General features: G+C 39.4%; 1 protein-coding gene across 1 annotated transcript in view; it reads left to right on the top strand.

Moving 5' to 3' along the window:
- LOC124777135 (xaa-Pro aminopeptidase ApepP-like) overlaps positions 1-17311 on the top strand; it is a 126569-nt gene that overhangs the window by 57866 nt on the left and 51392 nt on the right. The window contains exons 4-8 of the mRNA XM_047252428.1: positions 246-368; positions 4805-5066; positions 12290-12410; positions 12543-12689; positions 16763-16976. Of these exons, the coding sequence (XP_047108384.1) occupies positions 246-368; positions 4805-5066; positions 12290-12410; positions 12543-12689; positions 16763-16976 (867 nt within the window). The remainder of the gene's footprint in view (positions 1-245; positions 369-4804; positions 5067-12289; positions 12411-12542; positions 12690-16762; positions 16977-17311) is intronic.

Below are 17311 nucleotides of genomic sequence, written 5' to 3'. Positions count from 1 at the left end.
TTATCAATGATCACAACAACTAATTTCAGATTCCCATCCCACACCTCCATGTCCCATCATTTGATGAGTTACCAGTACAAAAATAAATAATTTACTTATGAAATATTTATCTGGGTATGTAATTCAGTAGATTTACAACCAAACATATTTACCATTTAACTTAACATGCACACATCTTTACAGAAATACATAGTATTATATAAAGAAAGTATTGCTCTATAGTGCTACCACATGATTTGTTTCAGATGAAGCTGGTCTGGACCTTGTTGTCATCACAAATAATCTTGTTGATGAAATATGGGGATCTGAAAATGGACAGCCTCCTTATCCATCTGACAAAATATTTGTACTTGACCAGCAGTTCACAGGTCTTTCACTAATCATGATATGCTTATCATTTTATACACTATTAATTAAATAATTAACTAAGCATGCCAATAAACTGTGAGGTATTTAGCCATTATTTTATTCATAAAACACAAAGGTAAAGGAAAATTTAGAATATGGAGTCGATAAAAATAAAAATATCAGTAATATGCATGCTTATGTCCTAGTCTTGATAAATGTAAATGATGTATACGACAATGCTTTTATAAACTGTATTGTTTTCCAATGACTCATACCAGCATACTAAGCAAGAGTCTGATTTCAGTCTTGTGAGGCATTGTTGAGACAGTTGCTAAACAACTTTAAAATTGCTTCACAGCAAACAGCGCAGATCACAGTCTTACACCAGCCTTCATTATACAATTTGAAACAAATAATATGAAAAATGCAGGATTTCTCAGCAAATTTCATTCTCGTATTATCAGTGTTAAATGTATAAATCTGGAACAGCTCCACTTGGTTTGATGTTATTCATGATACAAATACATTTGGGATTATATGATCTCCTGCTATGTTGTGGAATGAGTGAGTCTTATAATCATAATATTTTCTCAGTAAAAACATAGCAACATGCTAACCATTTACAAGGTTGTCTTATGCTACCCTCTCTTGGCCTCCCCCCCCCCCCCCTTTTTATACCACCAGAAACTGACTGTGTTGCTGCTGACTTTGTATGGGACACACATCAGTGGTGTGCCAATTGGTGATACTGAAAGATGGGGTGCACAAGACAGAGGACACGGTCTGCACTTTAACAAGAGAGGAAAGGAAAAGATACAGGTTGTAGGAGGTGGGTAACAGCAGGGAACCCGATAGAAGTTGCTGAGATGCAGATTTGGAGAATTGCAATCAGATGAACAAATAATTTACTGTTTGTGAGGACATTATAGGAAGTAACTGATACTGAGTGATTATGAGAATGGAAATGGTTAAGTGTGTAGAAGGCATAACCTGTGCAAATGGGAGGGTTACAAGTGTAACCTAGGAGTACAAAGAAGCATATTGATTATCCAGATTTAGATGCCACTTTCAGATCATAATGACCAGCTCACAAAGAAAACATACAGTAGAATACAGAAAATCATGGATCATAATTGCAGATTCTGCAAAAAAGTAATAAGGGTTGGAATACCATAGTGGGAGAACAGAAAGAGAGGACCATGGCAGTCAATCATGGTCTTAGAAGGAGGAATGACAGAGGTCAATAGTGAACTCACTAACTTCTGAAAATAAAGACAACTAATAGTGATAAATACATGGTTCAAAAGTACTTTTGGAAGTGACTAGGGGATAATTATAGTATAAGAGAAGACAGTATATTGGAAATAGTCTCACTAAAGAGAAGGAATAATTAAATCTGGACAGAAAATACAGAACACATAAAAGGGAAAAGTCTTGGGTTGAGCAAGGAATGACTTTCAAGATTGAGGGGAGAGTGAAATTCACAAAGAAGAACAGTTAAGAACCAAGACAGATGTACAGGAAGCTGAATGATGGACTGTGTGGAGAAACATAGTAAGCTGTGGAAAAAATGGCTAAAAGAGGAGTGAGACACAACTGAAGAAGTAGCGAGGAAGAGAAGATATGACTTATTGTACAACAGAATAAAGAGTACAATTTGGATCAAAACAGACCTATAAGTGCTACTTTGGAAATTCTCAGAAAAAAATTAAGATCACACTGAAGTCCTCCAGAGATGGGAGCACTATAAAAAGAACTGTATGACACAGATAACTAATAAACAATTCTGGGACTCGAATCCTTGAACAATGTGGATGATGATTAGAAAGGATCACCATCCATAATGGAAGAGAGAATGAGAGCAATAGTTGCAACATAAAATGGGATAACAGTACATACCAAGAGAAATATTACAATGTATGAACCAAAGAGGAATAACAGAATGATGAGGTTATGGGACAAAAAGAAATGAAAGAGGGAATGGACAGAGACCACTTGACTGTGGCAATGCTATCAATACCAGAGAAACAGGGAACCAAGAAATGCAGTGATTATTAGATGATTAGCCTCATTTCACATGCAGCTAAATTTATGTTGATGATCACAAATAAAAGACTGAGAAAGGTAGTGGAGAAGAATTTGACTGAGGAGAAGTTTAGTTTTAGAAACTATATGAGCACAAGAGATGCAACAGTTCTTTTGTGAATTTTCAACAGAAGTGTACTGAGAATGGAAGAGGCTTCTATATGCGTTTTATAGATTTGTAAAAGGCATTTAACAATGTGATTTGGAATAAGTTGTAATAGTTGTAAGGGAAAAGAAGATTGACTGAGAGAACAGGCATTTTATAAACGCGTTATATTTGAATGGAAAAGCATCAATGACAGTGAAAAGAGAGCTGGTTTGTAGCTGCTTTCTCTTACATTTTCGACAGGATTGGAAGAACAAAATAGAGCAATAGTCACATATGCAATACATCACTATTACGGGGTATATTCCAGAGACTGGAATATGATATTGTCAGGCCCCTTTATAAGAGAAATAAAAAGATTGATCTTAAGATTACTGTCCAGTCTTATGTCTGCTTCCTGCTCAAAGGTAATAGCAAAGACTAAGTACACAAGAACAATACACCTATCCCAAAATTAAAACTTAGTCTCAAAATGGAATTTGAAAGAGACTCTCCTCAGAACAGGCCAATTCAGTTCATGAAACAGATTATAAAAAATTAAATGACAAAATACTGGCAACTGGTATTTTTTGTGATTTGTCAAAAGCATTTCATTGTGTGGTTCACCATAAGCCCTAGATAATCTCAAAAGTAATCTTCTTAGAGATCCAGCTAGTAAGTGTTTTTCGTCCTGCATCATTAAAAGGATGCAGAGCATTACATTAATAAACCCTCTATGAAACAGTTTCCTCAGAATGGAGAGTAATCACTAAGTGTATACCACAGGGATTGGTATAACATCCACTCTATGTTTTGCCATATTTATCCAACAAGCTGAAATGGTTCTCTTTGCCAAATATGCAAGCATCAAGATCACTCAATTTTATTGAAAATTAACAACTGGTTCTCTGCCAATGAATTGTCATTCAACTTAAATAAAACACAAGACATCAAGTTCTGTACACATGGTACGATTTCACCATTAGGAGTAGTAGATGAAGATAAATCAATAACTGAATAAATTATTAGGTAGTTGATATAATGGAAGGAAACATTCCACGTGGGAAAAATTATATATAAAAACAAAGATGAGGTGACTTACCGAACAAAAGCGCTGGCAGGTCGATAGACACACAAACAAACACAAACATACACACAAAATTCAAGCTTTCGCAACAAACTGTTGCCTCATCAGGAAAGAGGGAAGGAGAGGGGAAGACGAAAGGAAGTGGGTTTTAAGGGAGAGGGTAAGGAGTCATTCCAATCCCGGGAGCGGAAAGACTTACCTTAGGGGGAAAAAAGGACAGGTATACACTCGCACACACGCACATATCTTTCCGCTCCCGGGATTGGAATGACTCCTTACCCTCTCCCTTAAAACCCACTTCCTTTTGTCTTCCCCTCTCCTTCCCTCTTTCCTGATGAGGCAACAGTTTGTTGCGAAAACTTGAATTTTGTGTGTATGTTTGTGTTTGTTTGTGTGTCTATCGACCTGCCAGCGCTTTTGTTCGGTAAGTCACCTCATCTTTGTTTTTATATATAATTATTAGGTAGTTGTATTCATGAGAACCTGTATTGGAAGTTACATGCTACAGAACAATTGAAACATCAAAGATCTGCAACTTTCACATTGCAGATAATATCAGATTTTGGAGATGAAAATGTCAAAAAGTTGGCTTTTTTCTATTTCAATTCACTAATACCCTAAAGCTTCATTTTCCATGGTAAGATCATTGAGAAAGAAGTTGTTTGTTGCACAGAAGTGTGTAATAAGGATCATATAAGGACCTGTTGTAAAAAGCTCTTTAAACAGTTGGGAATACTGACAGCAGCCTCGCGATACATAAAATTTTATTCCCTTATAGTTACATCATAAATATGATAATAGATATGGGCACCCATCCTGTGTATGACACAAAAATAAATGACATACTCAAACATAAAAATCTTTGACCACTTATCCAGGGCTATAGGGAATCTGATAGAGATTAGATTAACTTCAAACACAAACTGAATTCATATTTGCTTGACAGCTCCTTCTGTTCCATAGCAAAACTTCTGAATATATAATAATATAGTGTGTGTGTGTGTGTGTGTGTGTGTGTGTGTGTGTGTGTGTGTGAGAGAGAGAGAGAGAGAGAGAGAGAGAGAGAGAGAGAGAGAGAGAGAGAGAGAGGGGGGGGGGGGGGGGGGGAATGGAACACAGTTAAGTGTAAATGACTGTCTCATGATTATTGCAAAATATTTACAAGGAGCAAGTAGATTCTGTTTTACTGTTCTGTATAGGAGAGTCATGGCAAGATAAAATAGGCAGATTAAGGATCTGGCTGCAGGAACGCTCTGCGGATGCTCTTGTACTGACGGCCTTGGATGAAATTGCATGGAACCTGAACCTGAGAGGAGGTGATGTTCCATACACGCCAGTATTCCGCTCCTATCTGATAATTACCCTGGAGGATGCTACACTCTACCTGCCTGCAGGCAAAAGCACTGCTGCTGTTGTGGCGCATCTCAACAGTGATTCTGAGGTTGCACAAGACAGTGTGCGGTGAGTGCAAAATGACCCACCATTTTATTGCAAATTAGCTTACAGACAGGACTCACTTCATTTCTGTGTGTGTGTGTGTGTGTGTGTGTGTGTGTGTGTGTGTGTGTGTGTGTGCACAGACAAGCTAAAACATTTTAGCACCTGCCAAATAGCATGTTGAGCCACCTTTCAAGAGCAATACAGCAGCGATTCTCTGTAGCATTCATTTAACAAGCCCTTAATATGTTTCCAGAGGTGTGGGGCACCAGATGTCATGTGCAAGGTCATGCAGTCCCCGTAAATTACGGGCTTCCAGATTGTGGGCATGAACCTAACACCAGACAGCATCTCAGATGTGTTCCGTCACCTTCAGATCAGGTTACTTTGGTGGCCAACATATCAACATCAATTCACTATCATGTTCCTCAAACTACTGCAGCAAGATTCAGGCCTTGCAATCCTGCTGGAAGATGTCATCACCATCGGCAACGGCATTGAGCAGGTGGTGCACAATAATGTTCACATTGCCCACAGCTGTCATGGTGCCTTCAAATTTTACTGCAAGTAACCCCAAATGAATGTCCCATATAGAATTAACCTCCTGGTGGAACTAGGAAGATGATTCATCCAACCAGATGATATGTTTCTGTGGATCCCTAGTCCAATCTCAAAGATCCTGTGCCCACTTCGATTGTAACTGAAGATGTTGTTGGGTCAACAAGGGAACACATAGAGGTTACCTGCTGAGAAACCTCATGTTCAACATCATTTGCTGAATTGTGTGCTCCAAGACTCTTGCATATGTACCAGCTTGGTATTCTGTTGTCAGGTCTGCCACAGATCATCACTTCTCTTGCTTTAAAGAGTTGGCAAGCCTCCAACCTCTAAATTCTGTGAAGAGGTGTGAGAGTCTGACATCTTGTCACCTACTGCCCTTCAACCATTTTCCATAGATGATAATGACAGCTGTACATGAGCACCTAACCTCCTTCAATTTTTCATTTCCAACAATAGGGCCGTAATAATCTGCTCTTTGTCACACTTTCTTAAGCCAGTGGATTTCCCCATTTGCTCCCCATATCATTGGTAGAATGATTCCCCATCTGCCTCTGCTCTGCTTATATTGTTTCCTTACCATGTCATATGCTTATAATGGCATCAGGTGGCATTCTGTCTTGGGTTAGGCAATGGTCAAAATGTTTTGGCTCATCAGTATAATTAGACCATAAACTTATGCTTGTCATTTTATTTATTTATTAGCCCTTTTCTGCAGCTTTGGCCATATATGTGTTCAACATATAATTTGCACACATCTCCACCACCCCCACACTCTGTCCATCTCATCCTCCTTCTCCTCCTCTCTCTTTCCATCTCCTTTCCTCTCTCTCTGTGTCTATGCTGTTCATCATCTCCTTTCCCTCTCTCTATCCACCTCCTCCTTCCCCCCCTCTTTCATCTCAGCCATGCCCATCCTCACTTATACTCCTGGGAATGCATTCTAATACTACCTGCACAACATGCCACTGGATGTCAGGCATTACCAACCCTTTTTCACCTCCAGCCTACCTTTATGGAACCTACGTGGTACTTAAACATTTATATCATTACATCACATAGTACATGAAAAAAATAAAAAAAAAATAGTGAATACTAGTACATAATAATTTACAGCATTGTGACAGAATGCTGTAAGGTATTACATAATATTGTTTACTTTTTGTTATTCAAAACAGAGTGAGCTGATATATTCAATCTTTGGGTTTTGAATGTTCTAACAGCAGTTTTCCGTACAACAATATTTTTGGCATGTTTTGCATCCCCACCAGTAGCTAAGCTGCAGTGCTAATACAATGCAGTCAGTTGGAACAATTTATCTGTGTGTATATATCTCTGTAAGTGTTCTGCATTAGTTAGCTCTGAAGAAAAGATATTGTCTAAAAGCTTAGCAATATTTCCAATCTTGTTTATATGCCTAGTGATCACTCAGTGTATCTGAGTATTTACCTCTACTCCTTCTAGTGTTTGAAAACACAAGATGTTTCATCATAACATTTACAAATAAAAACTATACCTGAATCACTTTTTTTTATTGTGATCTGAGGTAAATGACTGCAGTATATAAAAATAGTTTTAGACCTATTTCTCATTCACAAATTGTATCATAAAACACCTTTGTTGCAAAAATGTGGTGCTTGGCTGAGAAAGGGGATGAAAAAAGAAGTTTGTGTTTTGCATCATCACAGAGAACCCAGTCTTATAATTATAGTGATTTGAACTGTACTTTGGTTGTAAAAATGTGTATTTCTACCTCCTCATCAACAGCTGCTATTCATTCCACACCAAAAAATTCCTTTCATTCAGCCTGATCCTCTGGAATCAGAACAGCAACAATGACAAGCAGTCCTTCTCCCAGTGCACCAGAAGCCTTGTTAATGTCGTTGCAAAATGATGCTACCTTTTCCATCTTGTCCAGAATCAGGAATCCTGTATATTATCTCCACATATACCCAGTACTCCTTATACATGTACTGACAGGCCACAATAGTACACCCTGTTTGTCACTGATTGACACCATGGAGTTGCACCACTGGACAATTCCCTCGACTAGGGCTTCAACTATCTTTTTTTGAAATAAGGACTACCACTCCTAGTATCCTTCTCACCCCTCCAAAAAAGGCATTGCTAACCTATCTCCTCCTGTTCCTCTTCTGTCAAGAATGGATTGGTTCACCCATGTGATTAATCATGTCTCGTATGGGTGTGGTTCTCAGAACAGGTGCAGAGTTCCGCCTTTTTAAGAGGGCTGGAGTTGTGGGTAGTGTGCTGTTACTTAGTTAATTTTGTTATTGTTATATTATTATTCATATCTCTGTTTCTGTCTGAATTCCCTGCAGTATTTCAAGTTTTCCACTTTTTTGTCTGATCACAAAATTTCTGTGCTTTGAGGTATTTATGGATGCCAGTGATCACAGTATCTCACCTTTTGAACACATTTTCAGCAAATTAAAGATGATAAAAAGAAACTTATGGTTGAGTACTGGTGAAAGAAGCAGACTGTCAGATTTAGCTATATTGTCAACAGTACACAACACAGCTGCTAACCTTGACTTCAGTGACATAATCATTGTATCAACTCCACTCAAAGCAAAAACAAACCAACACTGTCTGAACAGGCTGTGAAGCCATAATGGTACTAATTGGCTGATGTGTCATCCTCAGCCCTCAGGCATCACCAGATGCAGATACAGAGGGTCACTGCTCTCCTGGCCATTCAAAGCAAGAAAGTACAATTACACACACACACATTCACAACTCACACTCATATAACCACTGTCTGTGGGCTTAGTGGCTAGAGACAGTGGACATATGTGTGTGAGTTGCGCTTGTGTGAATGTGTGTGTCTTTTCTACTTTGGGGAAAAAGACCTTTTGGCCAAAATCTTAAATTTATAGCAGTCTTTTCATTGTGCTTCCTGCAGCTTAGAATGAGGAGGAGGAAGAGGAAGAGGAAGAGGAAGAGGAAGAGGAGGAGGAGGAGGAGGAGGAGGTTAGTGTCTAATGTCCTGTCAACAAGAAGGTCATTAGATATGGAGCACAGGCTTGGATTAGGGAAGGATTGGAAAGGAAATTGACTGTGCCTTTTTTCAAAGGAACTAAACTGGCATTAGTCTGAAGTCATGGAAAACATGGGAAAAAATCTAATCAGGATATCCAGACGTGGGTTTGAACTGTCGTCCTCCTGAATTCTGAATGTGAGTCCAGTGTGTGAGCCGCTGCTCCACCTTGCTCAGTCTGTGACTTAGTGTTTCTCTACATGATGAATAGTAGTCTATCCTTTTCATAAGATATAGATTTTGTTTTACTTTAAGTTTTTTTTTTTTTAGAAAGTTTATACAATTCATAATTTATTTAGTAGAGTGATATATTTAAGCAGTTGTGTGCAATATTTTTCATCAGTTGTTCAATGCTTCACTTTTATTAAAGCTTCTTACAGAATTATAAAATTTTCTAAATATTAGTTGAAAAACACTGCAGAAGGTAAGTAGGCATGAGGAGGAGGATTGTAATACAGCTTTGGCATTTCTGCCTGAAGCCCAGGATCCCCTCAGTTTGGCCCTGGTTGCAATTGATCAACCTCCAAAAAATTCATGCATCATTATAATTTAGAAAAATCCTGTACACTACAACCTGAAATAAATTGCATGATGATGAAATTTGAAGTATAATGTAAATGTAACACAAACATAATCTCCATAAGTGTGTAGTTATATAGCCATTATCCTGAAACAGACACCTCAATGCATTTGTACCTCATGAGTGCTGCTAACAAGCTTTGTCCAATTTAAACATTAGTCCCAGAGCACACACAACACAAATAACAATAATAATTCAAAAAACATTGTTTGCAGGCAAAGATTATATTTTTTTCTTATGGATACAGTTTAACCAGCTGTTCTTGCATGACTATTGATTCCAGGACTTAATATGCAGCAACATGGGATACTAAGCATAAGGGAAGCAACACAAATTGAAAGTAAATAACACTGATATGTGGGAATTTATAGTCATTACAAGATGACGTGTCAAATATCTCAGTAGAAACCCAAGAACTTATTTCAATACTGATGATGCATTTGTGGCATGGTAGTGTGACAGACCAGCCCAGAAAGCTTTCGTGGATTACCACAGGGTACCCATCAAAACATTGTGTTTGTTATGTGATTAGAAGAGGATGGATGTAATTTTTTCACTGGTATCTAAATAAGTGAGAAGACAAATAATTTACACACACACACACACACACACACACACACACACACACACATCACCAGGACTTAGCTAGTGGCTCAGAGGGGAGGCAGCAGGTTTGCTGGCTAAGAACATGGAATGGAGGGGTGGCAGGTGCACAGGCTATGCCTGTGAGACACAGGTACAAAAGCAAGGTAGGTGTGGTGCATGATTCAGTGATATAACACTCCTGTAGATCTAAAAAGAAATTATGCAGTAGAAAGACTTCGAATGTAGGAAGTTTTGTCCTGTTATTGTGGCAATTTGAGTGGCATGTCATCTGGCAGTTTACTCCATTTTCTGCAAAGAGTGGTGCAAATGTCATGTATTGCTTGTCTCAGTGGTGTTTGTGAAGAGTGGCATAAACTTCTGAATGGTACACCATTCAGATGACTGCTACAAGGAATAAGCAATAAGGAATAATGATTAATGACAACTACACTCCTGGAAATTGAAATAAGAACACCGTGAATTCATTGTCCCAGGAAGGGGAAACTTTATTGACACATTCCTGGGGTCAGATACATCACATGATCACACTGACAGAACCACAGGCACATAGACACAGGCAACAGAGCATGCACAATGTCGGCACTAGTACAGTGTATATCCACCTTTTGCAGCAATGCAGGCTGCTATTCTCCCATGGAGACGATCGTAGAGATGCTGGATGTAGTCCTGTGGAATGGCTTGCCATGCCATTTCCACCTGGCGCCTCAGTTGGACCAGCGTTCGTGCTGGACGTGCAGACCGTGTGAGACGACGCTTCATCCAGTCCCAAACATGCTCAATGGGGGACAGATCCGGAGATCTTGCTGGCCATGGTAGTTGACTTACACCTTCTAGAGCACGTTGGGTGGCACGGGATACATGCGGACGTGCATTGTCCTGTTGGAACAGCAAGTTCCCTTGCCGGTCTAGGAATGGTAGAACGATGGGTTCGATGACGGTTTAGATGTACCGTGCACTATTCAATGTCTCCTCGACGATCACCAGTGGTGTACGGCCAGTGTAGGAGATCGCTCCCCACACCATGATGCCGGGTGTTGGCCCTGTGTGCCTCGGTCGTATGCAGTCCTGATTGTGGCGCTCACCTGCACGGCGCCAAACACGCATACGACCATCATTGGCACCAAGGCAGAAGCGACTCTCATTGCTGAAGACGACACGTCTCCATTCGTCCCTCCATTCACGCCTGTCACGACACCACTGCAGGCGGGCTGCACGATGTTGGGGCGTGAGCGGAAGACGGCCTAACGGTGTGCGGGACCGTAGCCCAGCTTCATGGAGACGGTTGCGAATGGTCCTTGCCGATACCCCAGGAGCAACAGTGTCCCTAATTTGCTGGGAAGTGGCGGTGCGGTCCCCTACGGCACTGCGTAGGATCCTACGGCCTTGGCGTGCATCCGTGCGTCGCTGCGGTCCGGTCCCAGGTCGACGGGCACGTGCACCTTCCGCCGACCACTGGCGACAACATCGATGTACTGTGGAGACCTCACACCCCACGTGTTGAGCAATTCGGCGGTACGTCCACCCGGCCTCCCGCATGCCCACTATACGCCCTCGCTCAAAGTCCGTCAACTGCACATACGGTTCACGTCCACGCTGTCGCGGCATGCTACCAGTGTTAAAGACTGCGATGGAGCTCCGAATGCCACGGCAAACTGGCTGACACTGACGGCGGCGGTGCACAAATGCTGCGCAGCTAGCGCCATTCGACGGCCAACGCCGCGGTTCCTGGCGTGTCCGCTGTGCCGTGCGTGTGATCATTGCTTGTACAGCCCTCTCGCAGTGTCCGGAGCAAGTATGGTGGGTCTGACACACCGGTGTCAATGTGTTCTTTTTTCCATTTCCAGGAGTGTATTATCAGAAACACCAAGAACTATGACACGGAATCTACAATTAGCAGAGCACCAAGTGGGCGGCACAGTGATTGTGACAGGAATTGCCATGAAGAGAACAAAATATCCCCACCCCCTTTCCTTCCTTACTGGAGCCCAGTAACTGCACACCTAGAGGGTGAGCTCATCTCTAGATGTATAAATATGAGGAATTGCACTTTATCTTGACATTCCACAACAAAATTATGCGTATAACACTTCTCAAAACATCACAGAATTCCAGTGCTGTCACCCGGTTGAGTACCTTAGAGATCTATTTTTGAATAGTCAAACAAAGATGTCATTTGTTTTGGGTATGAAATATTATTCTGCTGAAATTTATGAGATGGTCTTTTATGTTATGTGACTATGAGGGGTTGCTACTTTATGCGTATAACACTTCTCAAAACACCACAGAATTCCAGTGCTGTCACCATGCTTAGTACCTTAGAGATCTATTTCTGAGTTGCCAAATAAATACGTCATTTGTTTTTGGCATGAAATAGTGTTTTATATCGTGTGACTTTGTGAGGTTGCTATTGTAGTCATTTAAAAACAATGATTGTTATTTTTTCAGCATAAAAAATTATAATGAAGTTTGGTATGACCTGGCTGCCTTGGGACAGAGAGTCACAAAAGTAATTTTGCCACAACAGTACAGCTATGCCAAAGGAGTTAGTTATCTTGTGTATATACAGGTATGTAGCAGACAAAGCTTCATTGCTACAACAGTTTGAATTTTGAAGCTATCAGTTCTTTGCACTATTCGTGAAACGTAATTGAGCAGTCCTTAGCATAAAATTAATATTTTCTGAATGATTGTTTTCCAGATTCCAGAGCAGAAGATACAAAGAGAAATATCACCTGTTCTTTTGATGAAAACACGAAAAAATTCTGTTGAAGCTATGGGAATGTGGAACGCACATATACGAGATGGTGTTGCTCTTTGTCAGTTTCTTGCAGACCTAGAACATGGTGTAAGATATCTCTGATTAATTTGCCAGGAAGTTTCCAAATCTGACTGTTTTTGCCATAATTGTGCAATTATAATGTGATTTGTAGCCTTATTATTAATGCAAAATTAATACTAATAAGATAATTATATAATAATTGAGATATGTGTATCCCACAATAGAACCACTGCATTTAATGACCTTTCAAATTTTTTAACAAAGTTTGACGGTTTCTTGCTGCTACAAAGTTGGAAATCTGGAGACTATGTCTCTTGTATACAGGTAAACTTACTACCAAGATGGTATGGTGGTGAAAACATTATTTTCTCACATTTGGGGAGTAATGGTATCCAGACTAAACACAGAAATCTTGGTATCTCTGTGGTTTTGCTAAATCACTCCAAATGAATGCTGTGATTGTTGCAACAATAAAGCTACCTTTTACTGTTTCCTCTACACTTTTCAGACTGAACTGGAACTTAGAACTGACTGACCTCCCTGGTGATAAGGCATTAAACTCTAATCTTCATTCTTGCACATTTAGTGCTTGGCCGTTTTCACATAATTATACTGAGACAAAAACAATTTTATTTTGGTCTTATGCAACCAGATATGCTATTTTCACAAAATATGCAAACTTTGCACTAAGAATCTTCTGCACTGCTGTTCAAATGAGACTGTACTTTGTTTTCATCTACCTTATAAATCCATTGGCGAGACAAACAAAGTAACTTCATATAGCTTGTTTTGAAATAAATCATCAGGATATCCCATGAAATTACTTTGATTAACAGCAAAAACTAATTTACAATATAATCTTTAATTATTTTATAGAATTTTTGGTTAGTTGCAATGAAATTTATCATAATAATGCTTAGTTTGTTAATCCTACTGCAAGTAGTAATGACGGCAAACAACATGACTTTCCTTACAAGTGATTGCTGCCTGTGTTAAGTTTTGAAATTCTGTTAAACTGAACCAAAAGTGGTTGGAGGATGGCTGCAAGCAGAGTCAATTTAAGGCTCAAGAGACACAAGCTGCTACTTATGGAGCCAAGCTGAGAGGGGTGTCACAACTGTAAGGTTTCCATAGAGGGCATATCAGAATTTAGTAGCAAAAACTGAAGTAGGTGGAAGTGTTTGAGGGGAAAATGGGAGCACTAAATGTTATGTCACTTGTATATAAAAATGTTCACAAATCAGCCCTGTCCGTGAGAAGATTTGCACACATGGATGTGAAGGCAGTTTTTTGTAGAACAGTACTTTGCAAACATATTAAAATATTATGTCTCTCTTTATGGTATAACAGCCCTAGTATAAATGCATTTAGTCAAAGCAGATTCCTTGGTTCAAAGCATAAAGAAAGGAAGTCATAATCTTGACAAAGTGATGCAAAAATCTTTAAGGAGCTGTCCTCAGAAATAAGACATGGAATTAAAAGTTCCTGAAAACTGAAAATAAAATTAAGAGAATGCTTTTTATGTGTATTTCTTCATTGTACTGCCATCTGGCCATCATCACACAGGCACCAAGCACATATACACACTATTATTCTTAATAGAAATTAGGCTATACATTTCATAAATTACACTGGCTCTGTTGCCCATGAATGGCCAAGGAAGTCAGTCAGTCATAGGAACCATTCTGATACATTTAGACAAGAGATATTTATTTAGGCATGAGAAATTGAAGCATTCATGACTTTATAGGGATACTGTCATTTGTCCATCGTACAGAGGCCTGTATCAGCAACATAGCATAATAAGCATCCCTGGTATAGGGAAACAACTGAAAGAATTGGAAACAAATAAGTCACCAGATCCGGATCGAATCCAAATTTGGTTTTATAAAAAGTACCCTAGGCACTGGCCCATTACTTAGCTTGTGTTTATCATGAAACTCTCACCCAAAAAGTCCCAAGTGAAGACCAATAAGCTTATGTTCATGTAACAGCTCAGTTTTAGAAAGCACTGCTTGTGTGAAACTCAGCCTGCCCTTTTCTCACATGATGTACTGTGAACTATGGATGGAGAGCAATAGACAAATTCCATATTTCTTGATTCATGAAGAGTATTTGACACAGTACCCAACTACAGACTGTTAACAAAGGCATGAGCATATGGAAAAGATTCCCAGTTATGTGAGTGGCTTGAAGACTTCTTAAATAATAGAACCCAGTATGTTGCCCTTGATTGTGAGTGTTCATCAGAGTGCTGATGGAAGTGTGATAGGACGACTATTATTTTCTACATAGGTAAATGATCTGGCAGACTAGTGAGCAGCAATCTGTGGTTGTTTGCTTATGATGCTGTGGCGTATGGTAAGGTGTTAGAGATGAGTGACTCTGCAATGAAACAAGATGACATAGACAAAATTTCTAGTTGGTATGATGAATGGCAGCTGGCCCTAAACATATAAAAATGTAAATTAATGTGGATGAGTAGGAAAAACAAAACTGTAATGTTCAGATGCAGCATTAGTAGCATCCTTCTTGACACAGTCATCTCATTTAAATCTATGGGTATAATACTGCAGAACAATATGAAATGGAATGACCATGTAAGGATTGTGGTAGGGAAGGTGAATAGTAGACTTCAGTTTATTGGGAGGATTTTAGGAAAGTGTGGTTAATCTGTGAAGGAGACTGCATGTAGAATGCTAGTGTGACCTACTCTTGAGTACTGTTTGAGCATTTTGGATCTGCACCAGGTCAGATTAAAGGAAGACAGTGAAACACTTTAGAGGAGGGCCGCTAGATTTGTTACTGGTAGGTTTGAACAACACACAAGTGTTACAGAGATGCTTTGGGAACTCATATGGGTATCCTGAAGTGAAGGCGATGTTCTTTTTTAGGAACAATGTTGAGAAAATTTAGAGAATTTCCATTTGTAACTGATTGCAGAATGATCCTACTGTCACCAACATACATTTCACATAAGAACCACAAAGATAAGACAGAAGAAAGTAGGACTCATATGGAGGCATATAGACAGTCATTTTCGTAAGTGGAACAGGAAAGGAAATGACTAATAGTAGTGCAGGGTACCCTCCACCATGCACTGTACTGCAACTTGCAGAGTATGTATGTAGATGTAGGTTTAGACATGAATCACAGTTCTGAATGCAAGATCACTGTTTGCATCAGTGCTACACTTCCAAGATGAAATATTCAGTCTGCAGTGGAGTATGTGCCGATATGAAACGTCCTGGCAGATTAAAACTGTGTGCCGGGCCAAGACTCGAACTTGGGACCTTTGCCTTTCACACAGAAGTGCTCTACCACCTGAGCTGCCCAAGCATGACTCATGACCCATCCCCACAGCCTTAATTCCACCAGAACCTCGTCTCCTACCTTCAAAACTTCACAGAAGCTCTCCTGCAGACCTTGCAGAACTGGCACTCCTGGAAGAAACGATATAATGGAGACATGGCTTAGCTACAGCATGAGTTCAAGTCTTAGTCTGGCACACAGTTTTAATCTACCAGAAAGTTTCACTGCCACACTTGTTTACATATTTGCCACTTTTGTGATCCTTTACCATGCCCGTTACATGAAATTTAAACTCATGTGTTTAAATCATTATTTCACCAGCTTTCTGACATGGCTGGTATATGGAACAGCAGATAAGTACACAACACCACATGCAACTGCTCAAACACAGAATGTCATAGCTTGAGATTATTGAGTGGATTGCAGCATCCCACAATACTTGAAAATGACCAATGTTGAAATTGCAGTCACAATAAATAATGTTTTAACAGCAAAAAGCAGAATGATTTTATTTAAAAATTGAAAATATTCTAATGATTATTTTATTCACTGCCACATCATTAGAATACTTTTGTCGCTGCTCACCCTATCCCTTACAGACAGCTAATTTTCAAGTGAAATTGTTTTATAGCACTAAGAATAAAAAATAAATATATTTTATATTGTAAGAGATTTGTACCAAAAAATTTATTCCACTGTATCTGTTACTTTGAAGTACTGCAGTTTCCACAAGCAGGATTCTTTCAGTTATAGAAATTGAAAATCAGTTTATTTTACATATGATTTCTGTAGCTACTATTAACAAGATCTACATTTACTATTTTCAGGTGTTGAATGGAGAGTACTGGGATGAACTGCAAGCAGTAGAAATTCTTGAGCAGTACAGGTTGCGGCAGGTTTATAACAATGGTTCTAGCTTTGGAACTATTGCAGCTTTTGGAATTAACTCAGCACTTCCACATTATCAGAGCACAAACAGTACAAATTTACGTATAGACACATCTGGGTTGTTCATGCTGGATTCTGGTGGACAGTATCTTGGCAAGTACAAACTTGTGTTGTAGCTGTGCTTGTATGTCAATAATGGTGTTTTTGCATTTACAAACATCATGATTAATATCTAACAATGGAAAATCCAGGATGGAATGACAATATTGTGAAAAGGATAGTTACTACTCACCATATAGCGGAGATTCTGAGTCACAGACAGAGATATAACAAAAAGACTGTCAAATGCAACACACACATAACCACAGTCTCTGGCTGCCACTATTCTAATGAAGGCCTGTTTGGCTGAAAGCTTTGTTTGACAGTCTATCTGCAACTCAGCATCTCTGCTATATGGTGAATAGCAACTATACTTTTCATGATTAATA

The sequence above is a fragment of the Schistocerca piceifrons genome, chromosome 2, assembly GCF_021461385.2.
Source record: "Schistocerca piceifrons isolate TAMUIC-IGC-003096 chromosome 2, iqSchPice1.1, whole genome shotgun sequence".
NCBI lineage: Eukaryota > Metazoa > Arthropoda > Insecta > Orthoptera > Acrididae > Schistocerca > Schistocerca piceifrons.
This window is presented reverse-complemented; position numbering and strand designations above follow the sequence as displayed.